Genomic DNA, 16,389 nt, shown 5'->3' with positions numbered 1-16,389 from the left:
AGGGAGGAGTGGAGGAGGCTGCAGCCGGCGCAGAGGGCGCTGTACCGGGACGTGATGCTGGAGACCTACCAGAACCTCGTGGCCCTGGGTAAGCCCCGAGTGCGGCCCCTCCCGCCCAGGCCCGGCAGCGCAGCCCCGCCTGGGAAGCCCCCTCCTTCAGCCCCCTGGCTGCGCCCTGCTCCCCTCCTCTCCCCCCCCCATCTTTCCGCTCCTTCACCCCTCGTGCAGAGACGGTGACAGCTCAGAGCGAGCTCTTCCTTGAGCCTTTCCCAGAGCTTTCCTTCACAGTGCCGTCCAGACTGCCTTGTTTTGCCGGGTCTGCTCAGCTGCTTCTGTATCAGTGCATGGAATCCGTCCAGGATCCTTCCAACCTGCCCTTCTTTGGTCCTTCATCACAGCAGCCTTCTGGTTGGTGTCCTCACTCATCACCCCCAGTCCAGCCCATCCTCTTCTCTGCCAACAAAAGAATCTTCCTCAAGTCGGGTCTGACCACAAGCCGGGGCCCCATAAACTGAAGTGGCTCCCTGTGGTCTCTGGGGTCAAACGCAGCATCTTCCTCCATAATGGGGCTCTGTCCTCACTTTCTGGTCTCCTTATGCCTTACACTCTTCCCATGACACTGGCCTTCACCCATGACATGCCTTTGGATGCACATGCTACCTTCGGATCCCATGCAGATCTGGGATGGAGAGTATGGATGGATAACAGAGTCGTGACCCAGGATCCCCTGGCATCCTGGAGGGTGATTCAGAGATCCTTTGTGCCATTCTCCTTGCTTCTTTAGCTGCCTGATTTTCCACAAATAAAATGGAATTCTTACCTTGCTTTCTCTACCCTACCACATTATCCTTTCTCTCCATAGGTGTAAGTGTTCCCGTTTCCAAACCGGACTTCATCTTCCTGTTAGAGAGAGGAGGAGCCCTATCTGGGCCCCAGGAAAGAGTCCCCAGGGACACCTGGCCAGGTGAGTGATGGAGAATTGGGCACATTTATAATGGTGCTCCTAGACCCCAGGTGTGAGCAGGCTGTGCTGCAGAATGTCAATTGCTTTTCCGGAAGATTGCCCGTTCCCTTGTTCTGGTGGTTGTGTAATCTTGTGCCTTTTTATCTAGAGCTCTCCTAGCATAGAACTTTATAATGCTTTTTAATTAATTTTATATTTATAGGAGAGTCTGAATAGTTTTCCTTGTGGCTTTTGATTATTTGTATTCCTTTTTGTAAAAAAAATATCATTACTATCTTTTTAAAAATCAGTTTTTTAAATTGTTGTGAACTTCGTTTTCACATCCATCCCTTCCCCTTCTCTTCCCCTGCTGCCTTGTAACAAAGAATTTTTTTAAAAAAGAATCCTTTTCCAAAAATTAACCAATATTTCAAGCAAGTCTAAAAGTACTGGTATGTTTGACATATGCCTCCTACCTCTGCCAAAAGGCCTTTCCATACTTTCCCAAGTTTATCAAGCTCATTCTGTGTTATGATGCAAAAGAAGCTGATTAGATTCAATTACTATTGATTTGTTAGCTGTTCCCCATTTAATGGAAATCTTCTTTGTTTACAGTTTTTGCTAGTACAGAAAACACTGATATCCATATTTTGGTGGGTCTGGCGCCTTCCCTTCTTTCTTTATTTTCCTTGGGGTATATGTGGTGTGAAATCTGGGTCTTTTTTTTTTCAATTCTTTGTTACAGGGAAAGGGAAGGGTAAGGGATATATGTGAAAATGTGTAGCAGCAAGCACCCTAGCATACCCAGGGTGGCTGCCAACACAGGTTCTTAGATCTATTTTCCTAAAGGAAAGCAACTCACAATGGGTTAAAAATCTTGCCTTAATCAAACATATGTCATTTACCTAGTTCAGGGGGAAAATGTCAGCACCCCGAACTTCAGAGAATACAGAGGGTACAAGAAGACAGAGAAACAGATCAGCAGACAGGCTTCCAGCTGTCTGACCATTACATCCATACCTAGTCAGTTATCAGAGAGGGAAGCACCAACATCTGGATTTTTTTCAAAGGGGGGGTGGGGAACGGCGCTCGACAGCTGCCCAGAGTCTCGTCTGGTCAAATCACACAACTCTTCCCAAAGTGAGCCCCACAGCAGAACCTCACATCAGGATTTATATAGTTTTCTCCTGGGTCAGAGAATGTCACAGCCTTCTTGACCCACTGCCCAATCACAAAGTATCAAGGTGTGAGCATTCCTGAAAACCAAACCTCCCCCCACAGGCTCCATGAGACCACATTCAGCCTATCAGGGGGCAGAGTTCAAGGAAGGTTCTCAGAATCACTTAAGCCTATCAAAGGGCCTAGGGGCAGGGAAGATCTTAGATTCCCATTCCCATAACAAAATGAAGGTCACAGCAATTTAAAAAATTGATTTCTAAAAAGATAGTAATGATTTTTTTTTTTTACAAAAAGGAATACAAATAATCAAAAGCCACAAGGAAAACTATTCAGATTCTCCAATAAATGTAAAAATTCAAATAAAACATCTCTAAGAGCCATAAAATATGATAGTACAAAGACAGTAGCACTTTCTCCCGTAACACCAGAGCAGAAATACAGGGTCACTGGGGAGAGTAGCTCGAAGAGGAGCCATGTACGTGGCATCTCCACACGGGGAAGAACACCCTGTGAACAGGCATACATGCAGGCTACATGCATGACCAAGCCATACATGTGGGTATAGAGCTCATGCTTCTGATGCTGCCAGGCCCCGGCCATCTTCCAGCGTTGTCACTGTGCTTCTCTCCACTACGCCTGCTTTCTGTCGGGCATCTCATTTCCATTGCTCCCTGCAGGATGCTGGGGTCTCGGCCAGTCTCTCTCCTTTGCTAGTTAATTAGCTGTCTTCATCAAAACGAAAACACTCTTGCCATTCCACTAGGGGGTGCTGTTTAGTGAGTCTCCCTGCTTCAGGAGATGGCCAGGGAAGGCAGCCAGCTCCTTGGGCAGACCTCAATCATCTGGGGGAGGAGGAGTGCTGTAGGTAGTAAGTCTAGCCCTGGCATGGGAGGAGAACAGTTTTTTTCAGCCACATCATTTGGCCAGCTGGGCTGCTCAGAGGAAGTTGACTGTAGTAGGCGTGGTGTCTATCAGGGTCATTGCCATTTAGACAGAAGCCAGCCCAACATGTCAGTCCAGGAGACTGGTTTGAGCTGTTGCCTCAGCTTCCTGGTCAGCTAGGTCATAAAAAGCCCAGCCCACACGTAGTTGGTGCCCCTCAGACTTCTGATGAATATTTCCATGCAAGTCAACAGACCTTTCAGACTCAGTACACTCTGATAACCAGACCTGTGTCTGATGAGGGAACTTGTCCTCTGTCCCTGCCAAGTGTCCTTTTCATGCTGTTGTTAGTGAACTTCTTTTGATCGTTAGATTTCATTCAGATCCTCAGCCTGAGTCAGGCCTGGCCCACAGCTGCAGGGAATGCTCAGGAGAGATGCCAGCTGTCCTCTCTTTTGCCTGCTGACTCATTCCATTCAATTCTCATCTGTCCCATGGTCAAAAACTCATTTTTTATTGTTTGGTCTCATATTTCCAGACAGGGGCAGGTGTCCCCAGGGCTTTATTTCTTCAAACAGAAAAGGGGATGGAAAAAACGTGCTAAAAAATCAATTTCAATTTCCTGCCCTCATGCTGCTTTCCTCTCTGAATCACAAGGGTTCGGTTGACTGGAGATGATTGAAAAAGCTTGTGACCATTGTCCCATTATCTCCTAATATCAAATCCATAGCTTGAGCTCTTTTTTTCTCTACAGAAATGATTTTAAGATGTTTATTATGATTTTTAATTACTTTTTTCTTCTATATTTTTTTCATTTTTATGTAATCAGATCTTTTCCCATAATTCTATTTCTTGAGTATATTAAAAAATATCCACTCTTTAAAATTGAGAAAGCTACATTACTTTAGATATGTCAAAGAATTACAGAGTTGGAGGGGAGCTCAGGACTATCTATTTTAATGGTTAGCTGATGACAAAAGACCTCCCTATAACAGTTATAATAAGTAGTAAGGAGCCATCCAGCTCGTACTTGAAAGACCTCCAGTAACAGTTATTTTCCAGAGCAGGCCATCCCACTTTGGGAAAGCTCTCATTGTTTGGAAGTTTTTCCTTAAATCAGGTCTAAATTTTCCTCTTTGCAACTTTTATCATTGCTCCCAAATCTGGCATTTGGAACCAAGCAGACAAAGTGTAATATCTCTGCCATGTGGAGACCCTTCAAATAATTGAGGCCAGATATTATATTCTCCGTAAGTCTTTTAAGAGAGGTGACATTACGTGACAGAGAGCTTAGAATCTGAAGGACTTGAGTTCCCATCCTGCCCCAGTACATGCTGACTGTGTGACTCAGAGCAAGTTATTCAACATCTTAGTGTTTCAGGCAATTCTTTGACTGTAAGTTGCAGAACAAAAAGGTGCTAGGAAGTTGTTCACTGGGCCTCCCTACACCAGTGGAATTACAGGTCTAGTAAAAAAAAAAGTCTTCTCCAAGCTAAACCTCCCCACTTCTTTCTGCTGATCCTTCTGTCAGATGGCTCCAAGGCCCATGACTACTGGCCACGCTCCTGTGAATGCTTTGCTGCTCATCAGAGCCCTTCATGTAATGGGGCACCTGAGAACTAAACAGAGCACACAATATGATCTCACCCATTCTAGAGTCACTTCCTGATGACACTGTTCTCCCTGGCCCAAGTTGAGCATCATTCTTTTTTACAAAAGAGACAGAAACTTGAACTTCCACTAATGAGGATTCCTTTCCCTCGGTACACCAAATGGTGGTGAGTGACAGTTTTTTGTTTGTTTCTTTCAGATTCCTTTGCTGAAGAGGACAGGTTTGAAAGAAAGAATTCGAGTCTGATACAAGGCATTTATATGGGAGCGTTGAATAAAAAAACTCTACCAAAGGATAGTTCTCAGCATTCAAAGAAGAGAGAAACAAAGAGATGTGAAGTCATTGTAGAGAAACAGAAGGATAACCAGGAGAAAGAATACAGACTGGTAACAACTGCTCATAGCAAAACTCCTAATAAAGTGTGTGTTCTTCATGGTAACACATTGGGGAGAAGTTTGCATTTGGGGTCAGGCTTTCGTGCACTAAAGAAAGGCATGATGGGGAAAAGTCTCCATAAATATAAGAAACTTGGAAAAAGCGTAAAGGATTCTTCCAGTCTATTTACATGCAATACTTCCTCCTCAGGGAAGAACCTCTCTGAGTATACAAAGGACAAGAAACCCTTTAGTTACCACTCAGATCTAATTAAATTTCATAAAATACATGCTGGAGAAAGACTGTACACACACACTGAGAACAGGACCACCTTTGGCAAAAGATCAAATCTTACTGAACATAAGACAATTTGTATTGGAAAGAAATATTATAATTGCAATAAATATGGGGAAACTATTGGAATCTTGCCTAAATATAAGAGAATTAAGTCCAGAGGAAAACACTTTGAATGTAATGAATGTGGCAAAGACTTTAGTCTGGTGTCAAACCTTATTATACATCAGAGAACTCATATTACAGAGAAACCCTTTAAGTGTAATGAATGTGGGAAATCTTTCAGTATAAGGGGAAGACTTAATAGACATAAAAGAATTCATAGTGGAGAGAAACCCTTTGAATGTACTGAGTGTGGGAAAGCCTTCAGCCAGAGGGGACACCTTACTAATCATCAGGGAATTCATAGTGGAGAGAAACATTTTAAATGCAATCAGTGTGGGAAGAACTTCAGCCAGAGGGGGCATCTCATTAATCATCAAGGAGTTCATACTGGAGAGAAGCCCTTTAAATGTAATGAATGCGGGAAAGACTTCAGCCGAAGGGGAAACCTTATTGCACATCAGAGAACTCATACTGGAGAGAAGCCCTTTGCATGTAAGGAATGTGGGAAAGCTTTCAGTGAAAGGGGAAACCTCATTACCCATCAGAGAACTCATACTGGAGAGAAACCATTTGAGTGTCATGAATGTAGGAAAGCCTTCAAAGATAGGGGAAGCCTTAATAGACATCAAAGAACTCATACTGGAGAGAAACCTTTTGAGTGTCAGGAATGTGGGAAAACCTTCAGGCACAGGGGATCCCTTATTGATCATCAGAGAAATCATACTGGAGAGAAACCCTTTAAATGTTACGAATGTGGAAAAGCCTTTAGCCGGAGGGGAATCCTTATTCATCATCAGAGAACTCATGCTGGAAAGAAGCCTTTCAAAGGTACTGAATATTCAAAGACCTTCAGGAATAAGGGAAACCTTAATAAACATCAGATATTCAATGCTGAAGAGAAACCCTTTGAATGTGATGAATGTGGAAAAGCCTTTAGCCAGAGGGGACTCCTCATTCATCATGAGAGAATTCACACTGGAGAAAAACCCTTTGAATGTAATGAATGTGAGAAAGCCTTCAGTAGCAGGGGAAGCCTTAACAGACATCTGAGAATTCATACTGGAGAGAAGCCCTATGAATGTAATGAATGTGGGAAAGGCTTCAGCCAGAAAGGACACCTCATCTATCATCAAGGGATTCATACTGGAGATAAACCCTTTAAATGTAGTGAATGTGGGAAAGGTTTCAGTTGGAGGGCAAGCCTTCTTACCCATCAGAGAACTCACACTGGAGAAAAACCCTTTGCATGTAATGAATGTGGGAAAGGATTTGGGGAGAGGGGAAACCTTATTACCCATCAGAGAACTCATACTGGAGAGAAACCCTTCGAATGTAATGAATGTGGGAAAGCTTTTACCCAGCGGGCAAGCCTTACTACCCATCAGAAAACTCATGTTGGAGAGAAACCCTTTAAGTATAATTAAAGTGGCCAAGCCTTTGATGAGAGTAAAATACTCAGAAGCTATCAGATAACTTATACTAGACAGAAGCACTTTTAATATAATTAACATAAGAAACTTTATTAGGATAGGCCTTGGCATTTCAAGGACTATCAGAAGACATCAGTAAATATATACTCAAGTAAAACTCTTATGTAATGAATATAGGAAAGCTTTTCTTCCCCCTGGAAAGTGATCAAAAGACATACAAGAATTCATACTAGAGATGAGCCCTTTGGATCCTAATGAATGTGGGAAAGCCTTTTCTTAGAGAGGACATCTTATTGAGCATCAGAAATACTTTCCATGTAATGAATGTGAAAAAGGCCTCAAAAGGATGTCAAAAATTATTACTCTCCAGAGAACTCATCCTGGAGAGGAAGCCTCTTTGTGTCATATATGTAGTAAGGCAAGAGGCAAAACTATTTTTTTTTTTACTTTTTGGAGGGCAATTGGGGTTAAGTAACTTGCCAAAGGTTACATGGCTAGTTTTTTTTTGTGTTAAGTGTCTGAGGCAGGAGCCAAACTCAGGTCCTCCTGACTCTGGGGCCAGCACTTTACTCACTGCGCCACCTAGCTGCCCCTAAGCGGCAAAACTTATTACCCATCAGAGAATGCATACTGGGAAGAATCTCTTTTAATATGATTAAGAAAGTCTTAAGACAGAGGGAGCACCTTATTAGACATCAGAAAATTCATAATGTAGTAAACTTAAATATGATGAATATGAGAAAGGTTACAGCTGGAGGAGACACCATCTTTTTTTTTTAATAATTTTTTTATTGCTAGCTTTGGTTTTTCTGCATTTCCCAAAATGTCAACTTCTCCTGACCACTTCCCAGAAGGCCATCAAAAGAAAACATATGAAAAAAACATACAAAAGGAAAAATGATCCAGTAAAATGAAACAATACCCTGAACAGTCTGACATTAAACACGGTGTTGCACACTTAGAGTCACCTAACTAACTGTAAAGAATCGATTTCCTTTTCATATTTCTTCTTCAAGGCCAAGCACTGTAATAATTTCATAACATTTAGTTTAGACTTCTAGTTTCCATTTACTTTCTTGTGGTCACAGCTATGTTGTTTACCTGGCTTTACCTTGTATCAGTTCATACAGATCTTCTCATACTTCTCTATTTCTCATAGCCATCATTTCTTACAGCCCCTTAATATTCCATTACATTTATGGGCCATAACCTGTTTAGCCATTCCCCCATCCATGGTTATCTGCTTTGCTTCCAGTTGTTTGCTACCTGGAGAAGACGCACCTCCCATTAGCAATTTATACTAGAGAAAAACTGTTTTCTTTTCATGAACACGGGATAGGTCTCAGTTGGGGAGGATTCCTTATTATCCCTCAGAGAATTCTTATTGATTTAAAATCAAAGCTTTGCCTACAATGAATGGGAGAGACCCTTCAGTGAAAGTAGATTTTTTTTTGCTTTTTTTTGGGGGGGGAGCAGTTGGAGTTAAGTGACTTGCCCAAGGTCACATGGCTAGTTTTTGCGTTAAGTGTCTGAAGCCAGATGTAAACTCAGGTCCTCCTGACTCCAGGGCAAGTGCTCTATTCACTGCACCACGTAGCCACCCCTGAAAGTAGATTATTGAGAATACTAGGGAAATGGAAGGTAATAAGCATTATTATTAAGCACCTGCTGTGTGCCAGCCAACACTTACTGTGTTAAACTCTGACAAACATCTCATTTGATTTAAATAGAAATTCTTTGAATAATGAATAAGAAAGGCTTCAGGACAACCTTGGTATTCATCAGACAACTCCTCTTAGACAAAACCATTCTAAATGTAACGCATGTGGGAAAGCCTTTGCTGAAATGGATGCCTGAGGGTGGATGCTCACATAGTATTACAGAACTCCTACAGGAGAAGAATCTTTGAAGGCCATTCTTGTGTACAAACCTTCTGTGAGCAAGCACTGTATTGTACATCTGACAATATCTATCAACTCATTTTGAATGGAGCGCCATCATCTAGAAGAGGTATTGCCAAGTGGATGCCTGCTGAATGGGGAATGGTTAAACAAACCCGGACACATGAATATAATGGAATGTTTCTGTGCTGGAAGAAATTATGAATCTGAAGAATTCAAAGATATGTCGAAAGCCTGATGTGAACTGACACAAAGTAAGTAGAACTAGGAACCCAACATACACAAGGTCTACCAGGTAAATGGAAAGAACAGAAAAACCTAACTGTATGCTATTGTTAACAGAATTTTTACCGAGTCAGCCTCTAACCTGAGAAAGCTTGGAGCCACACAGAGCAGGCCTAGAGGAGTGCTAGTAATGAAGTAGTTTAATGGATCATTTTCAGAGTGAGGAATGTTCTCCTAGCTGTAGTAAAAGCACCGGTGGGGAAGGATGGCAGAAGGTGGATTACAAACAATCGATTAGTGCTTTCCCACAGTACAATTCTGCAGTCGAGTCTCTGGGGGGTCATGACCATTGCCCCTAGGGTACAGAACCAGAGTTGGGTGACAGGAATAGGTGTGACAATCTTTGATTTGTTTCACTTAAGATATACTGGCACAAGTGATTGTGATTGTTGTTGCCAGTGATTGCGAGTGTTGTCAAAGTCTGATTATTTCAGGTAGTATTGTAAGCTTCTGACTCCCAAGCCAATTACTATAAAACTCCTATGGAATTGTAGTAACCCAGCATAACTGGGGAATGAGGAAGGATACTGCTTTCCTTTGAGGAAGAATGTATTATGGCTGTTTACTAACAGATTGGATTGTTTCATTGGATCATCTTGCTGAAGTACTCATTTTTAGTGATGGCGTAGAGACCTAGCCAATGTGAATTTGTCTCCCTGACTGTTCCTATTTGTTACAAGGGAGAACTTTTATTTGCAGGGGTGGGGGGAATGAATGGGTAGAGATAGTGACACAAAAAGGGGAGAAAAAAGCTTCAAATGTTGTTAAATGCTTTGAAGAAGACAACAGGAAGTTCAAAAAGGGGCTGAATGAGGGCAATGTTAGTATAGTTGCATTAAATTTAATATATACTTTTTTTTAAACAGCCTAATATATAGTAGAGATTCAGTGTCATGTACAATCCTGTTTTTTTGTATGTGAAATGTTCATGTTGCTATTTGTGAAGTTAATAATAAAACAAGAAAACTGAACTTTTTCTTTTCTTTTTCCAAGGGATAAATTCCAGGGGAGAGAAGGTTTTGGAAAGGAAATGATGTAGAAATAAAATAATTAATGTAAGAGACAAGACTTCCCAGATGAAAGATTTTCAGCTTCCATGGTGGGACACTGAGGAAAGAACACGGGTCTTTTCCATTAGTGTCCCTCATCCCCACACTTAAGATCTTAGCAGACTGGAATGAAAATAATCACTTCACAAAATTCCTCTGTATGGACAATGATTTTCCTAACACTTTAGTGTTGTTGTGCCCAAACCCAAATCACCCATCTCCCGATCTGTCTCTATCCTATACCCTGTAATAGCCTGAAACAGCTTAAGGCACAGTCCTGGGCACTGCCCTAGGTGGAGTCCCCTACCCCCTTCTCCCTGAATTAGCATTCTGTATATTATCACGCTGTACAAGGGTCAGTCCCGCGGTTATGGTACACGGTTATCTGAAGTTTTTCTTAAGAAGAGACCACCCTGTTCTGTTTTGCTGACCAAGCAGCGTCCCTCCACCCTGTACTCAGAACATGACTCTCGCCTGTCCCCATTACCCAGTGACCCTCCACCCTGTTCTGGGAGGGACCCCCTTACTCCAGGAAAGTTGTGCCCTGGAGAAGCTGTTTGCTCTAGCGCTCTAGGCCTGGACTCCGGGGGAGGTGTCCGGACCCCAGATCCGTGACTCCACAATTGCTGTACGGGGGGGGGATTCCAGGCGTCCCCTGGGAAACCGCCAAACGATCGCTTGTGCTCCGTCCCCTCCTTCCCCACGGGTGACCAGCACACAGCCTGCGCTTTTGCGCTCCAGCCGGGACAACGCTCCTCACTCCGAGACGGACGGCACCGCGAGGTCACTGGCCCTCCCACCCGCGCCTGCTCGGGGCCGCTGCGGGCGTGGTCGGGTTGGAGAGCGGATCGGTGACGGCTCCTGCGGGTTTCTCCACCTCCCGAGCCCGGGCTAAGCGGGACAAGCCCTTTCACCGCTCCAGCGCCCGCGTCCGGGCAGGCTTATGGGGCAGCCGGGCCCTGGCGGACAAGGTCCGAGCCCCGGGAGCCCGTCTGCAGGAGCGGGGCTGCGGCTGAGCGTCCGGCACGGGCGGCCCCCGCCCCCTCTCGGACTTCATCTCCCAGAATGCGCAGCGGCCGAGCCCCGGGAGCCCGTCTGAAGGAGCGGGGCTGCGGTTGAGAGTCCGGCACGGGCGGCCCCCGCCCCCTCCCGGACTTCATCTCCCAGAATGCGCAGCGGCTGAGCCCGGGAGCCCGTCTGAAGGAGCAGGGCTGCGGCTGAGCGTCCGGCACGGGCGGCCCCCGCTTCCTTCTCGGACTTCATCTCCCAGAATGCGCAGCGGCCGAGCCTGGGAGCCCGTCTGCAGGAGCGGGGCTGCGGCTGAGCGTCCGGCACGGGCGGCCCCGCCCCCTCTCGGACTTCATCTCCCAGAATGCGCAGCGGCCGAGCCCCGGGAGCCCGTCTGCAGGAGCGGGGCTGCGGCTGAGCGTTCGGCACGGGCGGCCCCGCCCCCTCCCGGACTTCATCTCCCAGAATGCAGTAGCCCAGGTGCGCACCTGCAGCTCGGCCCTTTAGCTCGATCCCGGTGGGTTGACGCAAAGCGCGGTGCATCGTGGGAGACACTTCAGAGGGATCAGAGTGACCGGGTCGTTTACGTTTACGTTGCGGGCAGACCCGATTTCCAGCTGTGGGCTCCCGGTACCACGCCGAGAGGCTGACTCAGTGTGGCAAGAAAGTGCAAAGAAAGGCAGTGCGCACGCGCGGCCCCGCCCAGGCGCATACTCCTTGCTCGCGCCACGCGCCCCCCCCCCCCCCGAAGGGACGGCGCATGAGCCGCTTGGGGGGCCCCCGGGGGGGGGGGGGGCAGTGCCTGTAAGTGGGCGCTTGTGCTCACGAACGGCCGGATTTTCACCTCACACACACCCCCTCGCCCTCATGGGTCCTCCGCCCTGCCCACGGGCTCCTCCAGCCGAGGACCTTGGCCGGGCCCCACACGGGGCACGCCCTCGCCCTGCTCCCCTGGAAGCCTTCCTTTGCCAGGTCTCCCCTTGTTCCCTCCCTCCTGACTGTGCCGACGGCGCGTTTCCGGCAAGCTCTCCGCGGGCAGGGGCAGGCCATGGCCTTCTTCTGCGCCGGGCACACAGTAGGCGCTTCATAAGTGCAGTCGGACCCTGCCTTGAAATCCTCTGTACCTGTAGCCCCTCTGTGTAACCCGGAACACCCCCTGCCTCAGTTTACCCACGAGTTCAGATGCTGCCTGCCGCTTCCTAGCTGTGTGACCCTGGGCGAGTCACTTCCCTGTTTGCCTCAGAACTGAACAGCAGCCAACTCCACCCCCGCAGGCCTGCCGGTATACGGCAGGCGCTCCATAAGTGATCATGCAACCGGGGCGCCGTGGGTTTGCAGGGGTAGGGGGAGGCCCCAGGAGCCTGCTGTTTCCCCAGCTGTTCTCCCTGGTTGGCTTGTTGGGAGCCCCCTGGGGGCAAGGCCTAGGTCAGTGCCCGGCACACAGCAGGCGCCTAATAAATGCTGGTTGTTTCTGTGAGGCTCCAGCGTGGGGACCACGTGGTGGGGCGTGAGAACAAGGCTCTGAGGAATTGGGATGAAAAAGGGAGAGGGGGTAAGTAAGGAGGGGGGTCTCTAAGGACGAAGGCCCGAGTGGGCGGAGGTTGAGGGTCTGAGGGGAGATGAGCCAGTCCTGGGGGAGGGGCGGTCCGCGGGGGGCGGGGGGAAGAGGGCGGGATGCAGACAGCCGGTCTCTGCGGGCGCTCCAGCAGCCGCGGCCCCAGCACTCGGTCCCTCCTCACTTGCTCTGCCCCGGACCAGCTCCTCCCGGCCGGCCTGAGCTCCGAGCCGGGGGAGCGGGTGGGGAGCGGCGCGTGCTGTGGGGCAGAGCCGCCGGATGGACCCGGCCAGGCCCCGGGTGAGTCTGGGGCTGCCCCCCCCGGGGGTCCCGTCCCACGGGTCCTGCCCCGCAGCCCTCCCGGAATGTCGCGGGAGGGTCTCGCACCGGGCTCCTGCAGCCCGAGCTGCTTCTTTCCTCCGGCTCATTTATGAAGCCCCTCCTGTGTGCCGAGGACTGGGGGTGCAGAGATAGGAAGGAAGCACCTCTTGGTCCTAATGAGCTTGCACTTTACTGCTTTCGGGGTGCACGCGCGTGTGTGATCCGTGGGTACACGCGCGCAGGTGATAAGGATGGGAAGGGGTGAGAAGAGGATGGAGGTGATGGGAAGACGGGGCCGGCCCGGGACCCCTAGAGCGAGATGCTCCAGGACGACGAAAGGGCCTGAGTTGGGGTCCTAGGAGGATCCGCGGAGGAAGTGGGGGCACTGAAATCGGACAAGACGCAGGGGAGACTCGATATTCTGAAAATAATGTTTTATTCTGAACTTAAACACCCCACGAGAAGAGAATTCTGCAGCCAACCCTGAATCTGCAGTTCATTCCGTGCCTCCTCTTTCTCTAAAAAGTCGCAGTGACCACCCCCCAAACTTGACAGACGGTCCTGCCCTTCTGTGCTGCCTCCCAAACCCCCTCCGTTCTCTTGGGCCTCGGGAAGGTTTCCTGGACGCCAGTGTTTGGGGCATCACCGTTGTGGGGGGGCGCTGTCGTCCCCGGTTGGGGCGCCGCCCCCCCCCCCTGGTCCCAGGCCGCCCTCTGGAGCCTCGCCTGGCCCGCTTATTGATCAGAGATCTTCAGGCTTCTCCTGTTGTGGGTGTCGGACAAATCCTCGATTCTCTGTCCCGGCACGCTCTGAAATTCTCTTTTGTATTTCCTTACATTCCCTTCATGGGCCACAGTCTGCGCCCCCTTCCCGAGCTGTCCCAGGCAAAGATGACCCCTCAGGTCGGAGTTCTTTCCTTTTCCCCTCCTTTATTTCCTTTCCAGGCCTGGCTCCCCGGTCTCATCATTGCTTTGTGCTTGTGTTCTCCTTTTATCTTGCCATCTCTCTTCTCTCTTAAAACCCTTAGAACATGCCCAGTCCATCCCTTCCTCAGCTTCTCTGCTTTTCTTTTTAACTCCCTCAGTGCCCTGGGAAGACGAAGGCACCAGGCCTTGCAGCCTGCCGAGTTCCTGGTGGGGGCCAGTGGAGGGTGATGATGGAGCCCTAGGCACCCTCCTTAAGGTGAGGGGCTGGGAGCAGCTCCGGTCAGAGGGAGGAAGGAGCCCAGAGAGGCCTGGGCCGTGTTTCTGGAGCCCCTGATGAGGCCCGGAGAATAGCTGGGCAGGAGAGGATCAGTCACTCTAGCTTCTCCTTGGCTTTCCAATTTGTAGGGCGTTACAGCATTGGGACATCATTATAATGAATGATTCCTGCAATTCAGCTAATTTTGCTTGTGGAGCTTGGATGTTTCTAGTGCTCTACAGAATTGTGAGGCAGGTGCTGTTTCCTTTCTGTGGTTTGCTTGAAAATGCCTGCTTTTCTTAGGGAGAGAATTTGTCAGGGTTGATTGGGACTTCAGCCGCTGTCTAGTGGTCTAGGGCTAGGGAACTGTGGTCCATTAGGTCCTCAAGTGCAGCCCTTTGACTGAATCCAGACTTCATAGAACAAATCTTTTCCAGCACATACAGGAAAGGAATCCACACAGAATGACATTCTTCAAGGGACCTTCTGGCCTTTGCTTAAAGACCTCTCAGGAGGGGGAATCTCCTGTGGGAGCCCAGCTCTAAAGCATGGGGAATCCAGGACACATCTAGAGGCCAGCTTGGTCTGGTAGAAATTGAGATGCATCATTAGTAGGGAATCCAGAAATATTTGGAGGGAATGGCCCTGCCTAAACAGAAATGTGTTTAATTCAGGAATCGGTGACCTTCAGGGATGTGGCTGTGGACTTCACCTTGGAGGAGTGGAGATGTCTGGAGCCTGCCCAGAGGGCCCTGTACAGGGATGTGACATTGGAGACCTACAGGAGCCTTGTCTCTTGTAAGCACAGTTGCCCCCAGGACACTGGGGCGTCTTGGCAGGCTTCCTTGGGGGAAGTGATGGGCAGTCTAAAATTCTGGGCTGAGTTTTGGCTTGTGGTACAAGAATATTCAAGACTTCTATTACTTTGAGAGCATTCCATATTCTTTATGGTCAATAGTTTCTTTGTACATTCCCGGGTTTGCTTTGTACAAATGGCAATCTTTTAGAGCTCTGGCCTCAAGGCTACAGCTTCCCAGTTCCATAAACCTTCAGGTTTAAGGTTCTAGATAAATTCCCAGGGGAATTAAGAGACCCAGACTAAGCCTTCCCTGCCCATGTTCCCTGAGAACTCTGTCTGAAACTCTCCTTTGCAAGGATTTGACTCCCTCTAAACTGAAAGCCCCCCTGCGGCCATCAGGGACCATATTTCAACCACACTTGTATCATCCCCAGCATGGCTCTTTGCCTGCAAATAAATACTTAGTAATTGTTTGATTAAAAATAATCCACCCGAGACCATAGGTCACAGGTCTGACCTTACCACTTCCCAGATGACTCCACATTGCCTCTACATTTAGAGAAAAAATCCCCTGAGGATTGAAGCCCTGACCACCCTGGCTCCAAGTTCCCTGTCCAGTTTTATGACCCGCGGCTCCCCTTGAGTACTCTGGGGGCCAGCAGAATCATGCTCTGAGAGTCAACTTCTTTGTTGTTCAGTCATGTCTGACTCTTCATGACCCTGTTTCCGATTTTCTGGGCAAAGATACAGCAGAGGGTCTACGTTTCCTCCTCCTGGAAACTGAGGCTAACAGGGTAAAGTGACTTGCCCAGGATTGCACAATTTGTAAGTGTCTGAGGCCAGATCTAAATTCACAAAGAAGAGTCTTGCTGACTGCAGGCCTGGCGCTGCCCTCCTAGTCACCTGGATCAGTGATCTGAAGCTGTTCAGCCATGCTGATTTAACCCCTCTCTGCCTGACCACCCTTGGCATCCTTGTCCTCGTCTTCCCACGTGTTTGCTGTAAGGAATCCTTGGAATGTGCGGCCTTCTTCTCTCTTTCCTCACATTGTGAGGGGCCCAGTCAAGTACTCTGGCTGTCTCACCTTCTGACCAACTCATCTCTTCTCCTAGCAGCACTCTTCCTTGCTGAGAACAGGCATTTTCTGACATACCCACTCTGGGCCAGGCCCTGTGCTAAGCACCTTAAAACCTCATCTGTTCTCATCCTGCCAACATCACTGAGAGGGAGGTGCTGTCGAGCCCCACTTTACAGTGGAGGAAACTGTGGCAAACAAATTAAGTGACTTGCCCAAGATCACACTAGAGTTGGTGAATGTCCGGAGTGGAATTTGGATTCAGGCCTTCCTTCCTTCATCAGTCTCATTGCTCCATTCACTGCTCCACCAGATGCCTTTTCTTCTTTAAAGCTTCTCCTTGGCCACATGCTGGGGTCCTCTCACTCCTCCCATACATCTCTCCTTTGCTCTC

The 16,389-nt window shown here is 48.2% G+C and overlaps 2 protein-coding genes across 2 annotated transcripts in view; both read left to right on the top strand.

The window, feature by feature from the left end:
• LOC138173252 (zinc finger protein 665-like) overlaps positions 1–7,969 on the top strand; it is a 10,044-nt gene extending 2,075 nt beyond the window's left edge. The window contains exons 2-5 of the mRNA XM_069103214.1: positions 15–88; positions 289–408; positions 863–964; positions 4,815–7,969. Coding sequence (XP_068959315.1) covers positions 55–88; positions 289–408; positions 863–964; positions 4,815–6,814 — 2,256 coding nt within the window. The 5' untranslated portion in view covers positions 15–54 and the 3' untranslated portion in view covers positions 6,815–7,969. The remainder of the gene's footprint in view (positions 1–14; positions 89–288; positions 409–862; positions 965–4,814) is intronic.
• Positions 7,970–11,854: 3,885 nt separating this feature from the next.
• LOC138173249 (zinc finger protein 585A-like) overlaps positions 11,855–16,389 on the top strand; it is a 40,788-nt gene continuing 36,253 nt past the window's right edge. The window contains 1 exon segment of the mRNA XM_069103212.1: positions 11,855–12,615. Within this exon segment, the coding sequence (XP_068959313.1) occupies positions 12,522–12,615 (94 nt within the window). The 5' untranslated portion in view covers positions 11,855–12,521.

Source organism: Petaurus breviceps, unplaced genomic scaffold (genome assembly GCF_028583685.1).
Source record: "Petaurus breviceps papuanus isolate PSGF00001 unplaced genomic scaffold, PetGlider_PUasm1.0 567, whole genome shotgun sequence".
In the NCBI taxonomy this organism is placed as follows: Eukaryota; Metazoa; Chordata; class Mammalia; order Diprotodontia; family Petauridae; genus Petaurus; species Petaurus breviceps.
The sequence above is the reverse complement of the archived record's forward strand: the minus strand, read 5'-3'. Positions and strand labels throughout refer to the sequence as shown.